This window comes from Anomaloglossus baeobatrachus, chromosome 6, assembly GCF_048569485.1.
Source record: "Anomaloglossus baeobatrachus isolate aAnoBae1 chromosome 6, aAnoBae1.hap1, whole genome shotgun sequence".
Taxonomy (NCBI): Eukaryota; Metazoa; Chordata; class Amphibia; order Anura; family Aromobatidae; genus Anomaloglossus; species Anomaloglossus baeobatrachus.
In genome coordinates, this window is record NC_134358.1 from 373,754,244 (window position 1) to 373,781,859 (window position 27,616).

General features: G+C 43.8%; 1 protein-coding gene across 1 annotated transcript in view; it reads right to left on the minus strand.

Annotated features, from left to right (window-relative positions):
• Positions 1-27,616, minus strand: part of PKD1L1 (polycystin 1 like 1, transient receptor potential channel interacting) — an 884,746-nt gene that overhangs the window by 302,817 nt on the left and 554,313 nt on the right. Inside the window, exons 41-46 of the mRNA XM_075316120.1 lie at positions 12,540-12,747; positions 9,177-9,283; positions 8,759-8,975; positions 5,776-5,949; positions 1,590-1,709; positions 1,322-1,394 (exon numbers count right to left, since the gene is read on the minus strand). Coding sequence (XP_075172235.1) covers positions 1,322-1,394; positions 1,590-1,709; positions 5,776-5,949; positions 8,759-8,975; positions 9,177-9,283; positions 12,540-12,747 — 899 coding nt within the window. The remainder of the gene's footprint in view (positions 1-1,321; positions 1,395-1,589; positions 1,710-5,775; positions 5,950-8,758; positions 8,976-9,176; positions 9,284-12,539; positions 12,748-27,616) is intronic.

Sequence of the window (27,616 nt, forward strand, 5' to 3'; positions counted from 1 at the left end):
GTCGGGAGAGGCATTGTTCATCAACAATCTCACCTACAAAGCGGTGTTCCTGGTCGCCATAACTACTGCCAAACGGATTGGCGAGATCCAGGCGCTGTCAGTATCACAGCCTTATTTCCGGGTACGAGATGACTGCATCATTCTGAAATTGCATCCTGGTTTTTCTCCGAAAGTGGTGTCAACGGCTACCCTCAATCAAGAAATTGTTCTTCCATCCTTTTGCGCCACTCCTGCCACGCCTAGAGAACTGGAGCTTAGTTCCTTGGATGTGCGCAGCGTATTGTTGGCCTATCTGGAGGCAACTAAGAGCTGGAGATTGGACAACTGTCTGCTCATTCAATTTGGCGGCCCTAACAAGGGCAGGAAGGCTTCCAAAGCTACCCTGGCTAGATGGGTTAAGGCTTTGATCTCATCAGCCTATTCCGGGGTGGGTCGGGACCCTCCCTCTTCCCTTAGGGCCCATTCTACCCGGGCTATGGCCACTTCTTGGGCCTCTGTGGCAGGTGCTACCTTAGCGCAGGTCTGTGACGCAGCTACTTGGTCTGGTCCCAGTACCTTCTGTAAGCACTACAGGCTAGATCTGTCGGCCTCCGATCATTTGACCTTTGGTAGGAAAGTACTTCAGGCAGTCGACCCCCCCCTAATCCGATTCCTTTGGTACTCTCCGGTGGTGCTGTCATGTAAGGACGACCTGGAAAATAAGAACTAGACCTACCGGTAATGATGTTTCCAGGAGTCCGTCATGACAGCACCCTTATATCCCTCCCTTTGCCTGTTTTCTATTGTACTGCTTCTTGTTTTATGCAGTCTTGTTCCTGTTTGTTTTAATAAAATGGCGTTGTACCCATCCTGTGGTGGTTATTGGAAAGTCACTGAGTAGGTGGGGGATGGGAGGGGTTTTTAACCTCTTGCGTGTTTCCTGTCCCTATAGAGGATAGGGGAGCAACCTCCGGTGGTGCTGTCATGACGGACTCCTGAAACATCATTACCAGTAGGTCTAATTCTAATTTTTTTATCGTAAAAATACAGTAAATCTCCTTTTATTCCATAATATACAATGGTGTGAAAAAGGATTTGACTCCTTCCTGATTTCTTATTTGTTTTGCATGCTTGTCACATTTAAATGTTTCGGATCAACAAACAAAACAAATTTAAATATTAGACAAAGATAATACAAGTAAACACAGACTGCAGTTTACAAATGAAGGTCTATAGTGTATCATCCTCTGTGTGCTCATCTGTATTTTTCGCTATTTTTTGGACTCTTCTATATTGTGGACAAATAGTTACTTTATAAATCTCAGAGATCATTTTCTTTTACCTTCTATATTGTCTATCTGAGAACCTTTTACAACTTTAAATCGATTGTCTCCAGAATCTTTGGTGAACTTTTTCTATAAGAAAATGAAAATGTAAAACAAATATGTACTTGCAATTCATCACCGCAAAAGTATTTTTGATAAACAGGAATAAGCACATTTTATGTCATTATTATTACTATCTGTAAACAAACTATTAAAACTGCTAAGTTTATAACCACCAATAGCCACCATCATAATAAAACATTGGGAGAGACATTGTTTACGTACCTGACTTAATCTAAACAGAAGAGATATTAATACTATCACAGGATATACAGCCAGAGCAACTTTCAATCCACATTTGATGGAAACGGTAGAGATTTCAATAAGGCCGATCTCAACTGTATACTTGTAATTCAACAAAGAAAAATACAAAATAAATAAAATGACTAATAATGTAAACAATAAAAATGAATAATGCAAAACAGTCATCCAAATGCATTAATAACTTGCAACACATTAAAGCCTCAAAGAAATAAAAAAAATTCTGGATAATAATGTTTTAATAGAATAAACAATAAAAGCAGTGTATGAAAAATAATGACCTAACACCATGTAATATTTTCATGATAGAACCTCCATCATCTCATTAGCTGCATATTCTAAACTTTACCTTTTATTTCTTTTAAATTTACTAGAGCTACATATCTGATTGTATAACACTGAAATCATCTGGAATATAACTTCTGATTTTAGAAATTACATAAATTACAGCACATTTTATAGGTTACACTCCTCCCTTCTAATGAAGGAGAAAGGATAGATCACACAAAAGTAATTGTAAAACTGATATGAATAGAACTTTGTTGTCTGCCAAAACAAGAACTATTAATTTTGGATATTTTACATCACTCCCCAATACCTTATAATTCGATTTGTTCACTCACGACCACCTACTTAACACTAGAAGTCCCAGAAATTTGGAGCTCCCCCCTGAAGTCCCGAAAGAGGGTCAAATGACATACAATAAACTGAATAGAACTAACTAGAAACTAAATGGCTAAACTCAATGGAAAACAACAACCTCCTGTGGTGCGACAGTAATGGCCTTAATTACAGAACAAAAGACGGTGATTATAGGATGTTAGCTAAACTCCTTCAGGTCATGCGACCCTTCTCTGGGTTACAAAGGTAGAAATGTTAAATGACCCCTCTCTGGGACTTCTAGTGTTAAAGCCACAGCTTTAATTCTGTTTTTCGCAACCACAGCATGGTGACATTTAATTTTGTATAAATGTTCAATTCTTAAAGGGTCTGAAGGTATACGCACATGTTCCTTTTTGTTTGCCTACACAAGCTTTTTGAGTGTTAGGTGCTTTGGAAATGTTTTGCCTTTCTTACTTTGCAAAGACTAAGGGGTACCACCTACACCATAGCCCCGAGCTGCTTCTACATAATGTCATTGGTGTGGGTTTGACTACTGAGATTGCCGTCAAGCTCGAGACTGAAGCCATGCTGTTTCTAGTGTGTTCTTGAGGCCTTTGCAGCTTTCAAAACTTGTCACTTTCTTTTATATGCTAAGCTACATATTAGTATGGTATAGTGGGTGCAGGTTGTCTTTACAGTGGCCAATTGAAAGTAATCATCAATACAGTATGCAGCTCAAAGATATCCATTAGTTTGGCGTAGAGCCACTATTCATATGCCAACATTAACAGCACCCAATATAGGCATTGTGAACAGAGGAGATGAGTGCATTTTTTGACATATGAATTTGCTGTCTTCGCTGATTTTTAACCTAAAATTTGATTTGCGGTGAATAAATTTGCATGACTCTCAATAATAAAAAGCTTTTAATTGCTCAGAAAATACACATGGAGGACAGGTAAGAGAACCCTGCTAAATAATAATAATTTATTCATTTATATAGCGCTGTTAATTTCACAGCGCTTTATATACATTGGCAACACTATCCCCATAGGGAACTTAGATTGTGAGCCCCAATCAGTATGTTTCTTTTGGAGTGTGGGAGAAAACCAGGGTACCCAGAGGAAACCCACGCAAACACAGGGAGAACATACAAACTCCTTGCAGATAGTGTCTTTGGTGGGATTTGAACCCAGGACCCCAGCGCTGCAAGGCTGCAGTGCTAACCACTGAGCCACCATGCCGATATAAGACTGCTGACCATAAGAGCTTACAATCTACAGGTCAGAAAGAGAGAACCCCGCTGACCATAAACGCTTACAATCTACAGATGAGAGAGAGAGGACCCTGCTAACAATAGGAACTTACACTCTACAGGTGAGAAAGAGCGAACCTAACTGACCATAAGAGCTTACACGCTACAGTCAGGACCCCACTGATCATAAGACCTTACACTCTACAGGCAAGAGAGAGAGGACACCACTGATCATAATAGCTTACAATCTACAGGCAAGAAAAAAAGGACCTCACTGACAAAAGGAATTCACACTCTACAGAAGAGAGATGGTGAGAGAGGACCCTGCTGATCATAACAGCTTATACTCTACAGGAGGAATTGAGAGAGGACCCTGCTAACCAAAAGAAAGAGTTCAACTCAGTGACTTTGGAGACTGAAAATGACTCTGCCATATAACTATGCTCCACTGGGAACCACTGATCTGCGACGGCCCAGGTAGTCACCACCAATTTCAAAGTATGTGCTAGATGTAATAGCTGCAGGGCATTATGGAAAAGTCCACACAGCCAGCGCTCTGCAATGTGGGAAATGGTACCTGACAATTGGGGTTTTTTTGCAAACCACAAACTAAATCTCGAATGTTCGAATTGATATGAAACCACAAATTTCAGAAAATGCAGACTGAAATTCAATCCGCTGTGGATTGTCCACTCATCTCTAGTGAACAATTATTTTAATGTCAATATGAATAATTGTACATCCTAGACCTTGGAGCTGATTAATGTCCTTTAAAAAAACCTTTTTTACTGACAAGTTATGCCCCAATTCCCTTTCTTGCATTGGATATTTCATGTAACATGTATGTCATATAATCTAAAAGCAATCTCATCCATAGTTACATAGTTACATAGGTTGAAAAAAGATCTAGGTCCATATAGTTCGACCTTCCTCCACCAATTCTACATGTTGTCCCTAAAGGCTACTTTACACACTGCGATATCGGTCCCGATATCGCTAGTGTGGGTACCCGCCCCATCTGTTGCACAACACGGGCAAATCGCTGCCCGTGCCGCACAACATCGCCCAGACCCGTCACACATACTTACCTGCCCGGCGACGTGCTGTGACCGGCGAACCGCCTCCTTTCTAAGGGGGCGATCCGTGCGGCGTCACAGCGACGTCACTGAGTGGCCGCCCAATAGCAGCGGAGGGGCGGAGATGAGCGGGACGTAACATCCCGCCCACCTCCTTCCGCATAGCGGCTGGGAGGCAGGTAAGGAGAGCTTCCTCGTTCCTGCGGCGTCACACGGAGCGATGTGTGCTGCCGCAGGAACGAGGAACATCCTCGTTACTGCTGCAGTAACGATTTTTGAGAATGAACCCCCATGTCACCGATGAGCGATTTGCACGTTTTTGCAACAATGCAAAATCGCTCATCGGTGTCACACGCAACGGTATCGCTAATGCGGCCGGATGTGTGTCACCAATTCCGTGACACCAACGAGTTTGCATTAGCGATGTCGTAGCGTGTAAAGCCCCCTTTAGTCACTTATAACCAACAATGTTATGTGTACAGAGGATAAAGTTGAAAATGAGATCTTATTACATTTCTAAGTTAATGTTAGAGATTAACGGATCAGGCAAAATTCAAAATAGCTTGTTTGCAGATTTTCCCTGGAAATTCGATTTGCAGTGAAGTTACTCTCTGTGAATTTAATGTCTTTTATCATGCATTGGGGTCTGTCTCCAGACCCTAGAGTGCAATAAACTTAAGATGTAAAAAATACAAAAAAAGATACTTACAGTATACTCACCTTACCACCCACCTCTATGGTCCATCCTCTCTTCTCCATCACGTGCCTGGTCTTTACAAGAGGGTTCCTGCATAAGCATGTGTAAAGACATAATATTGTGATGTGCAACATGGCCCTGCACACACATACACAGAACTGTCCTAGGTGTCATCAGAGCAAGATGTCTTGACCTAACGCAAGTGGATTTCAGTCTTGAGGTGGTGATAAAAGGATGCAACAAGGACTGGATGATGATGATGATGTGAGGAGCGGAGGGACCCAAGAGGTGAGTGGTAAGGTGAGTATTGGGGATGTGTTTTATAACTTTTTGATGGCCCTTTACAGTTCAGAAAAATGGCAACCAGTGGACACAATTTTGTTTAATATGCAAGTAAGCATATTCAGAAAAATCTGCATTTTGGCGAATGCAGATTTTTGTAATACGTAGAATTCAATTTCACTCTAATATATTCGCTCATCTCAGGCAGTATTTATTATATTAAAAAGCAGAATATACCTGTTCTTCTTTCCAGTGAATAAGTAACACATTCAAGCACATGTATCCCAATAATAAGAGAAAACATGCGGTTATTCGTTGTGTATGGGAAAACCAACTGTAAGAAGGTTGGCTAAAGATAGACCCCCAGAAATGGAAATCCTCCAGATATTCAGTAAATTTGCAGTAGAAGAGCTGGAACACAAGAGTGACAGTTCATACCAGATGTACATGATAAACCACTTAGGCTCATTTCTCACACTATCTTTCAAACTTCCTTATATTTTTTTAAATACCCTTTCAAAAATAAATCTAACATATAACATTTTACAAGGTATAACATTTTACAAGCTACATGTTTATATAAAAGCATAATTCTGTGTTTTTATGCATTTTATATTTTAGGAAAAAAGTCACATTCTTCAAATTGCACTGATTGCATAAGCAGACTGACATAACCTAGTATGAATTGCCTCAAATCTCATCAAGGAGTAATTTTCCTTTAAGTGTAATTTTTTTTATTTTCAAGGTCACTTAAACAATGGAATAAGGTTTTGCAATCTAGTAAATTCACTGTATTATAGTGTACATTTTTGTTGTTCATGGTACCACAGTAAAATTTACAGTACAGTATACCATATTTTTCGCTTTATAAGACGCACTTTTCCTCCCAAAAATTTGAGAGGAAAATGGGGGGTGCGTCTTATAAAGCGAATATAGCGGTACCTGGGGGTCCTGTCTGTGCGGTGATCGGGCGGCCGGGTGCCTGTGGCTGCGTGCAAGCGGCCGGGTACCTGTGCTTGCGTGCGGTGGCAGCCAGGTACCCGTGGCTGCGTGCGGGCAGCAGTTGGGTGCTGTGTTCTGGCTGCGGCCGGCGGCCGGGTGCTGTGTGTGGGTGGCGGCCGGGTGCTGTGTGCGGGCGGCGACCGGGTGCTGTGTGCGGGCGGCAGCCGGGTGCTGTGTGCGGGCAGCGGCCGGCGGCCAGGTGCTGTGTGTGGGCGGCGGGCGGCGGCTGGGTGCTGTGTGCGGGCAGTGGCCGGCGGCCGGGTGCTGTGTGCGGGCGGTAGCTGGGTGCTGTGTGCGGGCATCGGCCGGGTGCTGTGTGTGGGCAGTGGCCGGCGGCCGGGTGCTGTGTGCGGGCGGCGGTCGGGTGCCTGTGCGGTCGGCAGATGGCTGCCGCCCGCACGCAAGCACAGGTACCCGGCCGCTTGCACGCAGGGTGGGCGGGCAGCCTGCTGGCTGCCACTCTGTGCGTGCGGGGCGGGCGGCTGTGCAGCAAGTTACCCAGTTTGTCCGCGGTCCCAGTTTCAAATGATGGCAGCGGGTGCGTGCGCAGATGGAGCTCTTGAATGAAAGCTCCATCTGCGCACGCGCTCTCCCGGGAGTCAGCGCATGCGCAGATGGAGCCCTTGGATGAGAGCTCCATTTGCGCAGGCGCCGTTATTTGAACCGGGACCGCGGACACTGGGACACTCACTGCACCGGCCTGCTGCATGACTCACCCGTCGTAGCCAACGCTGCTGCTGCTGCCACCACCACGGGCCCCACGGCTCCTGCCACCACGGGCCCCCCGGCTCCTGCCACCCCGGACGCCACCGCACCTGCCACCACGGACCCCGCTGCCACTGACCCGCCGTGCCTGCCAGCACAACCTCTGTCTCCTGTGACCCCGCTTCACCACCACTGCTGCCCCCCTCCGGTAAGAGAACACCGGATTATAAGACGGACCCCATTTTTCTTTTTTTTACCTTTTTTTATGTCTAAGTTTGGGGTGCGTCTTATAATCCGGTGCGTCTTATAAAGCGAAAAATACGGTAATTCAGTGAATAATAAAATTAATTTCTGTGACTCATTAATTAGTCCAAAATATGAAAAATATAGAATTGAAGAAACTGGAGATAGCACGGAAAAAAAGGAAAATCTAAGCTAAAAACTTAGCTGATATGGGACTAAAAGATATATGTCCTAAAGGGAACCTGTCAATGGAGTCAAGCTGTCCAAACCTCGGGCAACATGACTCATAGCCTGGCTGCACGATTGCAGTCAAGCATGTTCTACTTTGAAACCCTCTGGCATTTCAGAGAAATCATAGTTTGAAGATCTGGTCAGGCACCATTGGCAGAGATGAGACTAGTGACAAGAAAAGACCTATCAATAATAAGGAGCAGTAACAGGAAGAAGCCACCCAGAGATGACACCACTAGTCTTGCTTCAGGCCAGCTCTCCAAACTGAAGCAGTTCAGAGAAAAATATACATGCCTGCAAGCCAGACTATCATTCATGCTACCTGGGGATTAGGTATCAGGTTCTCATTAATATCTTGTAGTGGGTAACGCATAAGTGTAATTGTTATCTGCAAACTGGGCTATGTGGAGCCTCGTAATACAGGTAAGATTGTTGCATCAAAGGCTACTTTCAATTGAACATCATTTATCTTACATGGGATCACTAATTTTCAATGAGGGAAAGTTTTCCCTTTTTGAAAAAATTGAAAACAATGGCATTCTGGCTAAACCGTACATTTATCTAGTCCATCACTATTTTGATCATTGCAAACCATCTGTAAAAGGTGACTTCCAAAATGCGTGCAGTGTGACATACTTACAAAAAGCACACCACTTGATATGACCCATTGTAGCTAAAGGTAAAGCAATTTCTCTGATAAACAGTAACCTACTCTACAGGCTTAATGTTGCCTAATAAAGAATGTAAAAATAAATAACTATGGACATTTCTATTACAATAATGTTGCATTAGTTCTTATTTATAATACCAACGTATGTTATATGCAAGTGACTTGAGAAATGTTATTATCGGAACACGGTCATGTCACAAGATATAACTACAACCATTTGATGCATATTTTCAAAACCCAAAGTCATAACCAAAGCTAAATAAATACTCATCTTACTCATATACATAGTGTTCATCGGCTTTGTCCTGAAAGCATGTGGTCTAAGCGAAGGACATCCTGTTTGTATTTGTAAATGATTAATGCACTTACCCTTCTGAATCCTAATCCATGTCCTACAGATGTCAATTCACGCTCAACTTTTCCATCACCCTCATCAATGGCCAGCCAACATTCAGCATAGAAAAACCAACTGGTTCCACCCTGGAGGTCTTTGACAATCACATGGCTAAGGTACAAGCTTGGGGAACAACCACCATTATTATGCCAAATGTGAATCTTCCACAACGGCCCAAGACTTTCTGGTACACTGAAAAATAATAAATATTACTTGCTAGTAAAAATCAATACAGTTTACTGTAAATGCTTACCCACATTTCAATAGTATTTTATATTTAACAATTATTCTGTTAATTAATAGTAATAAATTGATTAATATATTTTTTTCTATGCATGAATCGCTAAGGTTTCAGATGGCAGTATTCGGATATAATTGTATATATTCATTTACCTCATTATAAATGTGTGTCGTGAATTTCTTTCAAATAGAGGCTTGTCTGGACAATACAGCTCTCGTGTTTCAGAAACGCCATCTTCCCCATGTAAAATTATGTGCACCTATAACAAGATTATTGATGAAAACCACAAGTCATGTATGAGTGAAACAATTGCCTAATATATTATTATCTTGCAATGCATGTTATCTTATATGAGCAAATATAATAGAGTGCATTCAAATTCTACTAAAATTTTTTAAGATCTTTATTTTCCAAAATGCAGATTTTTTTGTAATTTGCTTTCGCACGGATTCAGCTGTGTGGTGGTCACTGGCTGCCATTTTTCTGAACCATAAAGGACCATCAAAAGAGTAAAAAAAAATCAAGAAATCTATGTTGGTTAAATGTGTTTATGACCTTAGTGGCAGCCAATTTTGACCTTATTGAATAGGTCAAATTTTGTAAATATGGCCAGTGTCAATTTATGTGCTAATAACTGGAACACTTCAACAAATCCCAGTTATTATAATATGTTTTTCCGTGACACATTGTACTTTATGTTAGTGAAACATTTAGGCCAATATATTTTGTGTTTATTTGTAAAAAGATCGTAATTTTGGAGAAAATGTTGAAAAATTTGAAGTTTTCAAAATTTCAATTTTTATATTCTAAAACCAGTTAGCCATGATGTACAAAATAATCCATAAATAAAATTGCCCACATGTCTACTTTACTTTCTACTTTTATCTGCATCATAATTCAAGTGTCATTTTATTTTGTTAGGATGTTAGAAGGGTTAATGTTTACCAGCAATTTCTCATTTTTTCTAGAATTACTTGTACAAAAAATATTTCTTTAGGGACCTATTTAAATTTAAATGGACTTTGAGGGGCTTACATATTGGAAACTCCCTAAAAGTGATACCATTTTAAAACTGCACCCCTCAAATATTTCACAACTGCTGCCACCAAAACATTTTTATTCTTTAGGTGCTACTCAGGAATTAATGCAAAGTAGAATTAATAAAAAAAGTAATTTAATTTTTACTCTTATCATTTTACATGACAAACTGGACCCTACAATTTGTTACGCAGTCTCTTATGAGCACGCTGATATTTCACTTGTGGTCAGAAACCTCTGTTTGGACAAACAGCAGGGCTCTGATGAGAAGGAGCACCAATTGAATTTTGGAACACATATTTGGCTGAAATTGATTGTGGGCTTCATGTCGAATTTCCAGGGCATTAAGGTACCTAAACAGCTGCAATCCCCCACAAGTGACCCCATTTTGGAAACTATACCCCTCAAGAATGTTATCCATCAGTATAGTAAGCATTTTAATTCAGAGATAATGCACAAAATTTGATAACATTAGGTCGTCACATTGAAAATGTTAATTTATTTTTTGAAAATGTTTCTTTAGCCCCAAATTTGTTACTTTTGCAAGAGGTAACATGAAAAAAGTGGACATATTGTGAAAAGTAGCAATACCCCACATGTAGTCATAAAGTTTTGTTTGGACAAATGGGAGGGCTCAAAACTAAAAGGAGCACTATTTGAATTTTGGAACACAAATTTGGCTGAAATAGATTGCGGGCACCATGTTGCATTTTCAAGACCAAAACATCAAAACCCCCAAAGATGCTTTATTTTACTCTTTTGGGAGAACTCCTTCATCAGAACAGGCACAGAAATGCATAAAATAAAGCACCTTTTCATCCACTTCACAGACTGGACCTTCGGTTTATTTACAACAGTACAGATCATTCCTCCAGCTTCTATTTGTAACATTGAGATGTGGAAATATAACATTTTGGTTGTAAAATTGTAATTTTTTTTATATTAGCTGTAAACTTGTCAGTTACAGAAGGGTTTATAGATGAAACTGGACCCCATAATTTATTGCACTATTCCACTTGAATACGGTGATGTCCTATTTGTTGTCAGAAACTACTGTTTGGCCACACGTCACAGCTGAGCAGGATAAAAAAAAAAAACATGGAACCACTCACTATAATGAGGCAGATGAAGACACTGGACTTCATTTGGTGTCTGTTCCGGTGGTCTCCATCTTTTTTAGGTGTTCACAGAACAGTGGTCATCCTCACTTGTGCTCAAAAAAATTCCTAAAATAATGGGACAGCCGGAAGAGAGAACAGAGTCCCAAGTGACTCTATCTGCCTCATTATAGTAAGTGGGTCTGTTGAGGGTTTAGTCTATAGCACAGATTTTGGGATTTACATGGAAACTCCGACCTACGCGCTCAGAGGAGAGCACTGGATAAATGTGAACCAAGCCTTCTTCTGATGTTTGGGAGGTAGAATGAACAAGTAGACAGCAGTACAAGAATAGTTCTTATTTTTATTTTTGCATGGTTCACTATGTGCTATTAGCGATAGAACAGTTTCATTCTTGTTGCCAATGTGATTACAGTGAAACCAGATTTCTATTATTTTGGGTTTTTTTTAAATGTTTTGCTATTATCACACACTAAAAATGCTTTTTTATAAAAAATTGTATTTCTGTTGCCATATTCTATTCTGAGAGCTGTACATTTTTTATTTTTTTGGAAAACAGAGCTGTAAGAGGGCTAAATATTTTATGGAATGTGTTGGAGATTTTTTTTTACACCAATTTGGGGTGTATACTGTTTTTTAATCATATTTTATTCAGACTTTTCATATGCAGAAAGGACAAAAGAAACAATTCACTTATTGTTTTTATATATATTGTTTTGCACAGTTCACTATATGGTAAAGGTGATAAAACCAATTTATTCTTCATCAGTACGATTACAGCAATACCAGTATTATATGTTTTTGTTTATGCTTTGCTACTTTTACACACTGAAAACAAAATGTTTACAGAAATGTATATATTTTTGCATTGCCATATTCTGATTGCTGTAACTTTTTAATTTTTTTTGACGAATAAACAAAATTAGGGCTTATTTTTGGAGGGATGGTTTGGCAGAGTTTTTTTTAACTTTTTTTTATATATGTATTTATATATGACTTTTGATTGCTTTTTATTCACATTTTTGAGTGTCATTACGATGAGAAAGCAACATTTTTGGCATGTTTTCAAATTTTTTTTATGAAATAAATATTGTGACAGTTTTATAGTTCAAGTCGTTCTGAAAGCAGCGATGCGAATTATGTATACTTTTTTTGTTTTAACGCAAACGGTGCGTTTTTAGTGGCAAAATGTTTTGGGGTGATTTGTGTGTACCTTTATGTGTGTTTTTTACTATTTTACATATTTTATTTCACTTTTGTTTATTATTTTTTCCACTTAGTCCTACTGCGGGACATGCATATTGTTTCTTTTGATTACTGGTCTCATGCACTGCATAACTCGTATCAATATCATGTTACCTTAGCTGTAGTTTTTGGTCTTGATCGGAAACCCACATCAACCATGATAGCATATTGTTGTTGGTCTTTTGAAGAATTATCCTGGAGAAAAACAAAGCCATCTTTTTGGTCTTCATGCTGGTCCTTAATTTTACCGAAAAACATGAGTAACATGTAGAGCAGGGTGCAGATTACAATAATGATGGGTGGGACAAGATTCGTCATTGTGCTAAATAAAATAAATAAAGGAAATACAATTATTAAATTCTATTCCAGCATTTCTTCCTGTGTGTACACAGTCTTTATCTGTCTTCTCACTGCCTCTACTTTGAATACATTTTGGCAGAGATTTAGTCATTAAACATTTTCCCTTCCTTTATTATTGCTGTCTTTTCACTAGCTTTATGTAAAGACTTTTTCTCACTTCTGATACAACACCAACAAATTCAATGCTGTAAAAATATTGCCATCACCAGACACTGACAGTGAAGTGCTCCTGTGCGGAACTTGTGTTTGAGACCCCATCGAACCCCTCCATCAAGGTCATTAGGTAAACAAGTATAACAAGCATAAAATAAAAATAACACATTACCCGCAGATTTACACATTACAAGTGAATTTACAATATACAAACATGTACACAAGCATATATAAAGTACATATACTATATAAGACAACTTTTTAACCCCTGCAAATATTCACAATAGTCGGGGGTCGTCTTATACAGCGGTGCACAGTGCCATTGTTTACACACAATAAAAGATATTCTAACCTGTCCTCCGTTCCAGCGGTGCCTCCAGCTGTTTCTTGCAGTCCGCAGGCACACAGACCCCTCAGTGATAGTGTGAATGTAGCGGCCACTGCAGGATGTCGTCATGGCTTTACTACAGTTGTATGCTTTACGACGCCACAAAGCATTCAACTGCAGTAAAGCGCTTACAGCAGCAGCAGCCCTGTGTATTGGACGCTATCACGGAGGGGTCTGTGTGCCTGCTGTCCACAAGAAGTACTCCTCCATGATCGCATCCAATACACAGGGCCGCCGAGGCTGTCAGCGCTTTACTGCAGTTGAATGCTTTGTGGAGCTGTAAAGCATTCAACTGTAGTAAAGCCATAACAACATCCTGCAGTGGCCGCTCCATTCAAGCTATCACGGAGGGGTCTGTGTGCCTGCAGACTGCAAGAAGTAGCTGGAGGCACCGCGGGAATGGAGGGGGATGAGAATATCTTTTATTGTGTGTAAACAACGGCATGATAGGTGACAGAAGGGAACCAGCAGGAGGACATTATTAAACAATGGGCTCATTACTCCATGGGACATTACAGCAGGGGACATTACTAAACCATGGTGACATTACAGCAAGGGACATTATAAAACAATGGGCACATTACTGCAGGGGACATCAATAAAGAACGGGGATATTACTCGGGTTGACTAAGGGGTGCTTCACACACAGCGAGCTCGCTGCCGAGATCGCTGCTGAGTCACGCTTTTTGTGACGCAGCAGTGACCTCATTAGCGATCTCGCTGTGTGTGACACTGAGCAGCGATCTGGCCCCTGCTGCGAGATCGCTGCTCGTTACACACAGCCCTGGTTCGTTTTCTTCAAAGCCGCTCTCCTGCTGTGACACACAGATCGCTGTGTGTGACAGCGAGAGAGCGACAAATGAAGCGAGCAGGGAGCAGGAGCCGGCATCTGACAGCTGAGGTAAGCTGTATCCAAGATAAACATCGGGTAACCAAGGTGGTTACCCGATATTTACCTTAGTTACGAGCCTCTGCAGCTCTCACGCTGCCTGTGCTGCCGGCTCCGGCTCTCTGCACATGTAGCTGCTGTATACATCGGGTTAATTAACCCGATGTGTACAGCAGCTAGGAGAGCAAGGAGCCAGCGCTAAGCAGTGTGCGCGGCTCCCTGCTCTCTGAACATGTAGCTGCATTACACATCGGGTTAATTAACCCGATGTGTACTGTAGCTATGGTAGGAGAGCAAGGAGCCAGCGCTCAGTGTGCGCGGCTCCCTGCTCCCTGCACACACAGCTGTGCGCTGGTAACTAATGTAAACATCGGGTAACCATACCCGATGTTTACCTTAGTTACCAGTCTCCGCAGCTTCCAGACGGCAGCTCCGTGCAAGCGCAGCGTCGCTTGCACGTCGCTGCTGGCTGGGGGCTGGTCACTGGTCGCTGGTGAGATCTGCCTGTTTGACAGCTCACCAGCGACCATGTAGCGATGCAGCAGCGATCCTGACCAGGTCAGATCGCTGGTCGGATCGCTGCTGCATCGCTAAGTGTGAAGGTACCCTTATACTCCAGTATCTAATATATAAATCTGAATGTGTGTATGTATGTGTGCATGTGTGTGTATGTATGTCCGGGATTGGCATCTGCACCGTCGCAGCTACAGACACAAAATTTTGCACACTCACACGTCTGGACCCCGAGAGCGTCATAGGCTATGTTGTGAGGTGAAATTTTAACCCCGCGCATTCCAATTTACCAATCAATTTAGCCCCTATCTACATAATGGTGAAAAAGTGAAACGAAAAGTGTATCCGCACTGTCGCATTTACAATCACAAAATTTTGCACAGACACCTCATGTGACCCAGGGAATGTTGTAGACTATGTTTTGACAGGAAAATTTAACCCCACGCTTTACAGTTACTCTCCAAAAAACATGCCTTCATTAAAGTAAATGGAGCCTGGAACTACAGGTTATTAGTAGGAGCTGTGAGTGGTTGCTATATGAACAAAAGACATTCATAATATAAGAAGCTTATATGTGAGGTAATAAGATGTCGGTGGGGAGACGGATAGAGAGAGACAGAGAGAGAGAGACAGAGAGACAGACAGAGAGACAGACAGAGAGACATACAGAGAGACAGACAGAGACAGACAGAGACAGACAGGGAAAGAGACAGAGAGATAGAGACAGACAGGGAAAGAGACAGACAGAGACAAACGGTGAAAGAGACAGACAGAGACAGACGGTGAAAAAGAGAGACAGACCTGGAAAGAGACAGACCTGGAAAGAGAAAGATGGGGAAAGAGACAGACAGACATGCAGACAGGGACAGAGACAGGCAGACAGGGAAGGAGGAGACAGCCAGAGAGACAGACAAAGATAGATGGGGAAAGACACAGATTTTGATAAAAATAGACAGGGAAAGAAACAGAGAAATAGAGACAGACAAAGACAGGCAGACAGGAAAAGAGACAGACAGGAAAAGACACAGACAACGAGACGGGGAGACAAACGGGGAAAGAGACAGACCTGGGAAGAGACAGATGGGGAAAGAAACAGAGAGATAGAGACAGACAAAGAAAGAGACAGAGACAGGCAGACCTGGAAAGAGACAGACCTGGAAAGACACAGACGGGGAAAGAGACATATCTGGAAAGAGACAGACGGAGCACATTACTTGGCCAATTTAGTTAAATCTGTGTGGAATATCTCTGGTGTTGAAATATATGTTGTGAAATGCCTCTATTAGCTTAGTTTTTGCTTTTTAATAATTACATTTCTATCTAATTGTTTTGTGGATTTTGTGTGCAGAATACATTTTTGTTAATACGTTCTATTTTGCTAACAGCAGTTATTAACCCGGGCGAAGCTGGCTAGTACAGCTAGTATATGATATATCCCAAACTCTATATTTTAACTGGAAAAGTTGGGGGTCGTCTTATATGCCCAGTCGTCTTATATGCCGGAAAATACTGTACATTGAATATATAACATATTCATACACAATAAGACATTTTTGTGATTCACATGACCAATCAACTGAGTGATTTTCCTGTTCATGTTCATTTATTCATAGTTGTTAGGCTACGTTCACACAATTAACTTTTGGGGAGTTTTTGATGTTGCAGATTTTCTGCACCGTTTCTACACCTATTATGTAAATTTGATCACTTGCGTTTTTTCACTGTGTATTTTTACCATGTTTTTGATGCTGCAGTTTTTGCCTCTTTTTGGTCTTTCATGCTTTAAATAAAGCTGCTTTGTGTTTGATATTTCCTAGTATTTGGCTTTGACCAAAAGTTACTTTGTTTTTGATATTTCCTAGTATTTGGCTTTGACCAAAAGCTGCTTTGTTTTTGATATTTCCTAGTATTTGGCTTTGACCAAGCATTATTGATATACAGGGTGGCCATAAAATAACCTAAGTTGTTTGGAGCCGTGCAGACTGACCCAGTGGACAGAATTGGCTGAAAATTGGTATGTATGCTATTCAAGGCATGGAGGAATGGAAGTCATCGCAAAGAAATGTTTATACCAGAACTTCCCACCAGGTGAAAAAGTGGCGCTGTACAGTAAGCGAGCGGCCCAAAAACCATGTGCTGATAATTAGAAATGTCACAATTGTTCCACAGACTAGCATAACTGTTCAATATGGCCACTATTATGCATGGTGATCATGTTCATCCTATGCAGAACATGCTTGATGCTTGCGTGTAACATGTGCAGCATCCCACCACACACTTCTAAAATCATGCGGTCTTTGAGGTCAGCCAGGGTGTCAACATTTCCCCAAAAATACATGCTCTGTCAAGTATCTCCACAACCAGAAATCACAAGGATTGAGATCGGGTGAGTGCAGTGGCAATGCATTAGGGAAGGAGCGGCTCAACATACTGTCATCGGGAAAATGTGCATGCAGAACGTTCATCACACGATTTGCAATGTGAGGAGGAGCTTCATCATGCATGAAGGTGGTTGTCTGAAGACACTGCCGCTCTTGGCATTGCACTGTTCCCAGCATTATCTGGTATCTCGCTGCAGTCACGGAACAGGCAGCAACCCCAGTTGGCCTCATTTCTTCGTAAAAGAATCGTCCGAGGATGAATGATGAGGTGAAGCCACACCAAACGGATACCTTTGGCGAATACAGTGGAACCCCCTCAACTGCATGCGGATTTTCGGTAGCTCATATGCAACAGTTTTGTGTGTTCACTGTTCCATTCAGGTAAAAATGCGCTTCGTCACACCACAGAAAATTCCATGGCCAATTGCCATCCACTTCCACTCTCGCCAGAAACATGAATGCATATGTCATGCGGGTTGTCATAAGGAAGAAGTTGTTGCTGATGGCTAATTTTGTATGGGTACACCCGCCAGACCTTTCGGAGAACTTTCCACACTGTGCTGTACGGAAGCCCCAATTGCCTCAAAACACTGCATACACTGCTGCTCCCGGCAGGGTTGTTCGTATCCTGTTCCACGACGGCAGTGTCAATGTCCTCCATGACCTCACTGCTTACCGGTCGTCGCACGCGCCCTAGCTGAACATTCAGTAACCCTGTTGCCTTAAAAATGTGTCATCATCGGTCTCAGTGAATTGATAGCCATTGGACCGCTACATGTGAAGGTCTTTCAAATGACAAAAGGCTCTCAGTGCATCTGTAGCATTCTTATAAAACAACCGCACTAATAGCACATGATACGGCAAAGAGACAGGCATCTTGCAGACTGAGTTGCAAGGCGCTTTCACTGTACAGCGCCACTTTTTCCACTGTTGGGGAGTTTTGGTATAAAAAAAATTTAAGATGCCTTCCGCTTCCCCATGCCTTGAATAGCATACATACCAATTTTCATCCAATTCTGTCCACTGGGTCAGTCTGCACACGGCTCCAAACACCTTAGGTTATTTTATGGCCACCTTGTACTTATGTGCAGATTACATGCATTTCTTCAGCAGAAATGTATTAAAAATGCACGTGCTTTTTTACCTGCGTATTTTCCACATCAAATACAAGTCTGTGGAAAAACTCTGCACATAAAACTCAGCGTACCTGAAAGAGAAATTAACATGTGGATTTGAAACGCGCGCAGATCAGTTTATGCTGAGTAAAAAAGCACAATAGGCATGAGATTTCTATAAATCCCATCCATTTTTATAGGAATTTATGATAGTGTGTTTTTGAAGGAGTGAAAATCTGTAGCGTCAAAAACTCACTAAAACTCATTGTGGGCACCCACCGAAAAAATGTTTTTTCATAAGCTTTACTTTATGAGGTTTTGTTTTTTTGTGCTTTGTTTTTTTTATGAAACAATTGCAGTTTTTTCTAAGTACCATTTTGCATCATTTAAACATGTATGTAGGTGATACATTTACTCATGCCATTTTTTTACGTCATTTACTGATCGTGGTAAAAAATCTGTTCACAATATTGTGTGGATTGTTAAAATTCATGCATACCCATGTCCATGCCATTTTCTGGTTTGTGACTTTTATTTTTGAACAATGAGCCACAGAGGTTTTCCTCAAATTTTTACAGTCACTTTATGCGTACACTGCCATGATTCCCCTGTATTCACAGCGTGTGGTTGATTACTTGACCGCAATCATGCCATTTGTATTTTTGTGGTTACATGCTGTTGTTAGAATTTTTTAGGGAAACATTGCTTCCTACCTTGAGACCTTGGCTCCACTTACGTATGGCTTCCAATGCGAGAACATTGGATCTTATATGCTAATGTCCCCCGACTCTAGTTCTGCTCCAAGGGTCATGCGACTGTGATCTGATCTTGCAATCAGATGACAGCTTTGCAGAAAAAGACTAAAATATTTTTTCTTCTCTGCAGCCTGTCTCTGCATATATTGCACTGCATTTGGATGACATGCAAGTGCAGTGTGATGTTTGATACACTCCCATAGACTTGTATGTGTGTGAGAGCAGAGACTCACTGGCTAATACAGCATGCTGCGATTCTTTTCTCATGCCAATATGGCAGGAGAAATCAATTGCAGAAGGACACTGCCCCATTGTTTAACACTGGTGCGAGTGCAATTTGATGTTTTATCAGACTGCACTTGTCCGTGTAAAACTCAAGTGGTGCCGAGGTTAATAGTGAACTACAATTAAGGCCGAAAACAAACATCCGTTAAAACCACGTCCGTGTAAAACAGGCCGTTTTTCGGGTCCGTTTTCCGTTTTTTAGGTCCGTTTTTATGGTATGTGTGGCCTGCGTGTGTATCCCGTATGCTAGATGTATGTGCGTGTGGAATGTCCGTGTGTGCGTGAGTGAAATAACTGACATGTGTGTGTGTTGTCCATGTGAAATGTTCCGTGTGTGTGTGTGTGTGATGCTCAATGTCGTTAAAACATGTCAGCAGACAGCAGACAGAGTTGCGCGATGAGAATGAACTCGCGTAAACTTCACCCGACTTCATTGTCATGCCACAGCTCTGTCTGTGTGCCGCGTACTGATTAGCGGTCACCCGTGAAGGACTCACCGGTGACCGCTAATCCCCTGAGTGACTGAATTGAGCAGCCCTCTCGCATACTCACCGTTCCCCGATCCCCGGCGCGGCGCTGCACTGCTGTTATAAAAACTCCGGCGGCTTTTACTATTTTGAAAAAGCCGGCGGCTCATTAGTCAATCTCGTATTACCTGCTTTACCCGCCCACAGGCGCCTGTGATTGGTTGCAGTCACACACGCCCACCACGCTGAGTGACAGCTGTGTCACTGCATCCAATCACAGCAGCCGGTGGGCGTGTCTATACTGTGCAGTAAAATAAATAAATAAATAATTAAAAAAAACGGCGTGCGGTCCCCCCCTATTTTAATACCAGCCAGATAAAGCCATATGGCTGAAGGCTGATATTCTCAGGATGGGGAGCCCCACGCTATGGGGAGCCCCCCAGCCTAACAATATCAGTCAGCAGCTGCCCAGAATTGCCGCATACATTATATGCGACAGTTCTGGGACTGTACCCAGCTCTTCCCGATTTGCCCTGGTGCGTTGGCAAATCGGGGTAAGGCCTAAGCCACACGGCGAGAAAAACAGTGCGAGTGGAGTGCGATAAAACATCGCATTCCCCTCGGACCAATTCTAGCCTGTGTGTCAGCACACATGAGCGATTATTTTCTCAGCCCTAATCGGACCGAGAAAACAATCGCAGCATGCTGCGATTGTAATGCGAGACTCATTTTCTCGCACCCATTCAAGTGAATGGGGCGAGAGAAAAATCGCACTGCACTCGCGGTACACCGGTGTACCGCTAGTGCAGTGCGAGAATGGCAATAGCCGGCTATGCAGGAGAGAGGGAGAGAAATCCCTCCCTCCCCTCCTGAGTGCCGGCCCGCCCCCCGCAGCTGAGGTCTGCTCGCACGAACGGACCTCAGTTGCAAGGACACACGCATGACACTCGGCTCTGCTGTACTGCCAGCACGAGCCGAGTGTCATGCAAGTGGATCGCAGTAGTCCCCGTGTGGTCCCAGCCTAATAAGGAGTTAATGGCAGCCCATAGCTGCCACTAAATCCTAGATTAATCATGTCAGGCGTCTCCCCGAGATACCTTCCATGATTAATCTGTAAATTACAGTTAAAAAACACACACACCCGAAAAATCCTTTATTAGAAATAAAAAACACTAACAAAGTCCCTCATCACCAATTTATTAACCCCGACAAAGCCCTCCATGTCCGGCGTAATCCACGTACCTCCAGCGTCGCATCCAGCTCTGCTGCATGCAGGTGACCGGAGCAGCAGAAGACACCGCCGCTCCTGTCACCTCCACGCAGCTAATGAGGTGAGTAGCGCGATCAGCTGAGCTGTCACTGAGGTTAATCGCGGCCACCGCTGGATCCAAGTGGTGACCGGGAGTTACCTGACTGACAGCAGCTGATCGCGCTACTCACCTCATTTGTTGCGTGGAGGTGACAGGAGCGGCGGTGTCTTGACCGCCTGACATGATTAATCTAGGATTTAGTGGCAGCTATGGGCTGCCATTAACTCCTTATTACCCCGATTTGCCAACGCACCAGAAAATAATCGCTCATGTGTGCTGACACACAGGCTAGAATTGGTCCGAGGGGAATGCGATGTTTTATCGCACTCCACTCGCACTGTTTTTCTCGCCGTGTGGCTTAGGCCTTACCCCGATTTGCCAACGCACCAGGGCAAATCGGGAAGAGCTGGGTACAGTCCCAGAACTGTCGCATATAATGTATGCGGCAATTCTGGGTGGCTGCTGACTGATATTGTTAGGCTGGGGGGCTCCCCATAACGTGGGGCTCCCCATTCTGAGAATACCAGCCTCCAGCCGTATGGCTTTATATGGCTGGTATTAAAATAGGGGGGGACCGCACGCCGTTTTTTTTAATTATTTATTTATTTATTTTACTGCACAGTATAGACACGCCCACCGGCTGCTGTGATTGGGTGCAGTGACACATCTGTCACTCAGCGTGGTGGGCGTGTGTGACTGCAACCAATCACAGGTGCCGGTGGGCGGGGAAAGCAGGGAATACGAGATTGATTAATGAGCGGCCAGCTTTTTCAAAATAGTAAAAGCCGCCGGAGCTTTTATAACAGCAGTGCAGCGCCGCGCCGGAGATCGGGGAACGGTAAGTATGAGAGAGGGGGGGAACTGACCGACAGACAGCGTGAGGGACAGATAAGACAGAGAGACCAACCGCCAGACATAGAGAGAGACCGACCGACCGACGGACTGTGGGAGAGAACGAAACAGAAAAAGAAAAAAGACCGACATCACATAAAAAAAGCACAAAACGTACGGGGAACAAACAGAGATGCGTCCATGTCACTCGGACATGCGCACAGACCCATTGACGTTCATTGGGTCCGTGCTGCGTGTTGCGTGCTGAAAACGGACATGCTTCCGTGCAAAACGGAGACACAAACGTAGCACGCACACGGACCCACGGACCTTAATGAAAAACGCACATGTGTCCTCAAACATTAAATAACATTGGTGCACGTTTGGCCGTGTCTCCAGTATATACGGAAACGGACCAAACACGCACGTTTTCTACGGATGTGTGTTGCAGGCCTCAGAGAAACAACATCCCAAAACAGCTTCAATGGGAAAAAAGGGAAAGTGCTTATAAAAATAAGCTACATGCAAACGGTATAAACCTGCAGATATGGGGTTAATCTGCAGGTAATAACGTTCTCATGTGGTGTGGCCACCATAATGAGTTCCACTGCTGGAAGTAAATTATTTTTTTTACTCCCAGCAGCTCAGGCTTTCAGTCAGATAATTTCCCCCCAACAGCGGGGCTCTCAGTGAGGCAGCCATACAGCATCAGAACACTATTAACCTAAAGATTAAACCCATTTTATTACATGACAGATTCCCTTTAACCCATTCCTGCCAAAGCCAGTTTTAACCTTGCTGACATTGTCCAAATCTAACCTGTGATACTTTACGTGGTAATAGCTCTGTAATACTTCTATATATCCAAGCAATCATGTATTTTATGTTTGTGTCCAATTTTGGTCAATTTATTTGTGTTTATTTTTGTCAATATTGTAAATTTGATTAATATTTAGAAAAAAAAACTATTTCTACAGTTTTATTTCTATACCCTTAAAACAGAAAGTCATAACACACAAAATAGATATTAAACAACATTTAAAATATATAAAGGCCAAAGAGTTATTGCGTGCAAAAAATAGACAATTTTTATTAGATACAGTAGGTGAACATCCGTATTAAAAACACATAAAATCAGCAAATTGACAGGACCATGGACTGGATTCCATATTGCCTCAGGATAAATAACAATCAGTATATACGGTATATATGTGGCTACACATCCAAGCAGATACATGTGTTAAATACATTCTATCTTAATGCCAGCAGTATAGAAAACCCTTCAGGGTCACAACCACATTTTAGCATGTATAAAGAGTCACTAAGTATCTACCAGAGGTGGATGGCAGCAAGGAGCCAGGCCAGGTCACAGGAGCAACCTCCAAACGCAGACGTATGTTTCGAAAAAGATTTCTTTATGTCTTAATCAGGCCAGAACGCCTCTGCCCTGATGAAGACATAAAGAAATATTTTTCGAAACGTACGTCTGCGTTTGGAGGCTGCTCCTGTGACCTGGCCTGGCTCCTTGCTGCCATCCACCTCTGGTAGATACTGTGAGGGCCAGGGAGGACTGGTAGGCCCAGGAGGTGGATCCACTGGACCGAGCACCCCACCTGGAGGGCAGGGTACATGGTAGCTGGAGCACTAACGTGGCAGGAACGGGTGCAGGTATCAGGAAACAGAGACAGGACCAGGTCACTAAGGTCACAGCGTACTTTAAGGCAGTAATAGGAAACAGGAACAAAGACCTGAGCACCTAGCTCACAAGAAACACAAGCGATGATCAGGCGCCGCCCACATGGAGAGGCCAGTCTTATATACTCAGCACAGCCTCATGTCATTTCCTATTGCAGCAGTGCTGGGGCTATAAGACCAGGTGAGTGGGCGCGGCCCGGTTCTATACAGAACATTAGTCAGAATCAGACTCCTGAGAGCAGGAACAGAAGTCTGGGGAGCAAGAGCGGGAGCGGCAGCCATGACCGGTGGACACGTGGACTGGATCAGTGGGTAAGGAGTGGTGCTGGGACACAGGGAGCGTGACAGTACCCCCCCCTTGAAGCCCCCCTCTCTGAGCAAAGGACCCCCGGGGCACCCGGGACCGAGCCCCCGGACCATAACCCAGCGCAAAGGAAAGGAGGGACGGCTGACCCCATGCACCCTTCCGGACCGCAACACGCTTAACCGAAGATTTTCGAGCAGTGGCAACGGAAGCAACGGAAAGGGAAGGACAGTCAGAAGCAGGACTGGAATCCTGGACGACCGGATCGGGCGTCTCGGACCGGGTATTGGTCATAGTCTCATCCTCAGTAGCCGGTGGAGTCAAAGTCTCAACTCTAGAAGGCGGTGAAATCAAAGTCTCATCTCCAGAAGATTGTGGAATCAAGGTCTCGGATGCCTGGGGCGGTGGAACTTCACTGGATAGCGTAGTCTCTTCTTCAGGATCCTGCAGCTTGACTGAGTCAAGTGCCAGGGGCTGAGGAACAGGCTGCAAGCAGGTTTCGTGGCACAAGGGACTCCAGCGGGTAATCGCGCCAGAGCGCCAACTAATAACAGGGTCATGGAGTTTCAGCCAGGGCAGGCCCAAAAGGAGCTCAGGAGCCATCCTCGGTATCACATAGAAGGCGATGGTCTCTGTATGCGAAGTGCCAACCTGGAGGTTCACGGGCTCGGTGGTAAACCGGACAGGTTCGTAGAGCGGTTTGCCGTCTACAGAGGCGAACCAGAGAGGCTTCTTCAGCGGGGTGACAGGGACCTGGTATTTGTCTACCATGGCCAGGTGAATAAAGTTGCCTGCTGCCCCGGAATCGATGTGGGCCTCAGCTGAAAACCGGGTCCCCTCTGTCGTCACCCGGACAGTCTGTTTAACTGGAACCAAAGGGATTTCGGTGGCAAGGGTGGCGGTTCCCACCATCCCTTGGACCTGGGGTCTTCCTGGTTTCTCCGGGCAAGAACGGATCATATGTGAACCGTCTCCGCAATAGAAGCACAGGCCCCGGGCGAGCCGTTCTGCACGGCGTTGCTTGGCTTGGGTCAGACTGTCCACTTGCATGGGTTCTGGTGACGATTCGCGGAAAGGCAGAGACGAGGGTGCGGTAGGTCTCTGGGGGGCAAGGCGTGGCAAGGTGGTCGCTTTTCCCGGACTACCTCCTGGGCACGCTCCTGAAAACGGAGGTCAATCCGAGTGGCCAGGGAAATCAAAGCGTCCAAGGTGCGGGGAACGTCCCGGCCGGTGAGTTTGTCTTTGATGCGTCCAGAGAGACCCTCCCAAAAGGCCGCCGTTAAGGCCTCATTGTTCCAGTACAGCTCCGAAGTGAGCGTGCGGAACTGTATGGCATACTGGCCGACTGTTTGGGTCCCTTGGCGTAGCCGGAGGAGCGTAGAGGTCACTGCGGTAGTTCGTCCGGGTTCGTCGAAGGTGCTCCTGTATGCTTGCAGGAACTCCTGGATGTCGGTGATCATCGGGTCCTCGTTCTCCCACAGGGGGTTAATCCAGGCCAGGGCTTCGCCTTCCAGGTGTGACATCAGGAACGCCACCCTGGCCTGGTCTGAGGCAAACAAGTGCGGGAGCAACTGGAAGTGCAGGGAGCACTGGTTCAGGAAACCACGGCAGGACTTGGGATCCCCTGCGTAGCGAGGCGGAGCAGCAAGGCGAAGTTGCGAGGCTGTGGAGGAACCTGGTTCAGACCTGGAGACTGGTTGCTGCGTGGACGAGGCAGCGGTCTGCAGCGTATACAACCAGTGGTCAACGGACATCATGAACTTCAGCATCCGGTTCAGGATTTCACGCTGTTGTGCCAGCTCCTGGAGCAGCTCAGCCAGCTCTGATGTTTGCGCTCCAGCGGGATCCATGGCCTGATCATACTGTGAGGGCCAGGGAGGACTGGTAGGCCCAGGAGGTGGATCCACTGGACCGAGCACCCCACCTGGAGGGCAGTGTACACGGTAGATGGAGCACTAACGTGGCAGGAATGGGTGCAGGTATCAGGAAACAAAGACAGGACCAGGTCACTAAGGTCACAGCGTACTTTAAGGCAGTAATAGGAAACAGGAACAAAGACCTGAGCACCTAGCTCACAAGACAAGGCATAGAAACACAAGCGATGATCAGGCGCCGCCCACATGGAGAGGCCAGTCTTATATACTGAGCACAGCCTCAGGTCATTTCCTATTGCAGCAGTGCTGGGGCTATAAGACCAGGTGAGTGGGCGCGGCCCGGTCCTATACAGAACATTAGTCAGAATCAGACTCCTGTGAGCAGGAACAGGAGTCTGGGGAGCAAGAGCGGGAGCGGCAGTCATGACCGGTGGACACGTGGACTGGATCAGTGGGTAAGGAGTGGTGCTGGGACACGGGGAGCGTGACAGATACTTAGTGACTCTTTATACATGCTAAAATGTGGTTGTGACCCTGAAGGGTTCTCTATACTGATGGCATTAAGATAGAATGTATTTAACACATGTATCTGCTTGGATGTGTAGCCACATATATATATACTGATTGTTATTTATCCTGAGGCAATATGGAATCCAGTCCATGGTCCTGTCAATTTGCTGATTTTATGTGTTTTTAATACGGATGTTCACCTACTGAATCTAATAAAAATTGTCTATTTTTTGCACGCAATAACTCTTTGTCCTCGCCTTTATATATTATGCCTTTGAGTTTGTGCCAATTGTGGGGTTTTATGTCCGTTTGTCCCCACAAAAATTTACGTTGGGCTTTATGGAGCATTTTCCTAACATTCAAAATATGTCTATTTTATATCAGCTTCTTTCAGAATGTTAAAAGTTTAACAACTACTTTTCATTTTTTTCAACAAGATTTACAAAACGTATTTTTTTTAGGGACCACTTCACGTTTGAAATGACTTTGAGTGACCTGTATGTCATCCCCAAATAACATGTTATTTTAAAATTTGCACCCCTCAAAATATTTAAAAAACTGCATTCAGGAAGTTTAACACTTTAGGTGCTTCACAGGCATTAGTGCAAAGTGGAATGAAAAAGCTCCAAATTTTTTATTGTCACAAGAGATTACAGCATGAGAAAATTGAGTTCACAATTTGTTATGCAATTTCTCCTCAATGTGCTGATACCGCATATGTAGTTGAAATTACATGGCAGGGCTCAGAAAGGAAGAAATGTTAATTGACAGTTTTGGCTAGAATAGACTTTGGATGTCATGTCGCCCTCACAGGTGACTATATTTCGGACACTGCACCCCTCAAGGAATTTATATAAGAGTGTAGTTACCATTTTGAAGCCACAGGGGTTACACAAAAGTGGTTTAAGTACCAAGAGTTGAGTGGCAGGTTGCCTTTAAAGGTGATGTATTGGCCAAGCATACATATTTTCAATCAGACTAATACAACTGCCAAATATCTTACCTTACCTACTGCAACAACAAAGGACTGTAAATATTGAAATTCAATATGCCCCATCCATGAGACAGGTAACTGGTTCCAATTACATTAGTTGGTTATACCAACTTTAATTAACATATATGGATACACTATGTCTCTCCCTTAAAGGCTACTACAAATGATCCTCCAAAGTCTTGCAGGAAGCTATTTCCCTTTAGGGTAAGTTCACACAGTGCGTTTTTCGCTGCGTTTTTCGGGTGCGTTTTTGCTCAGAAAACTGCATGACATTGCTTCCCCAGCAAAGTCTATGAGTTTTCATTTTTGCTGTCTGCACACAGCGGCTTTTTTTAGCTGCGTTTTTGTGGTGCCCACAAAAACGCAG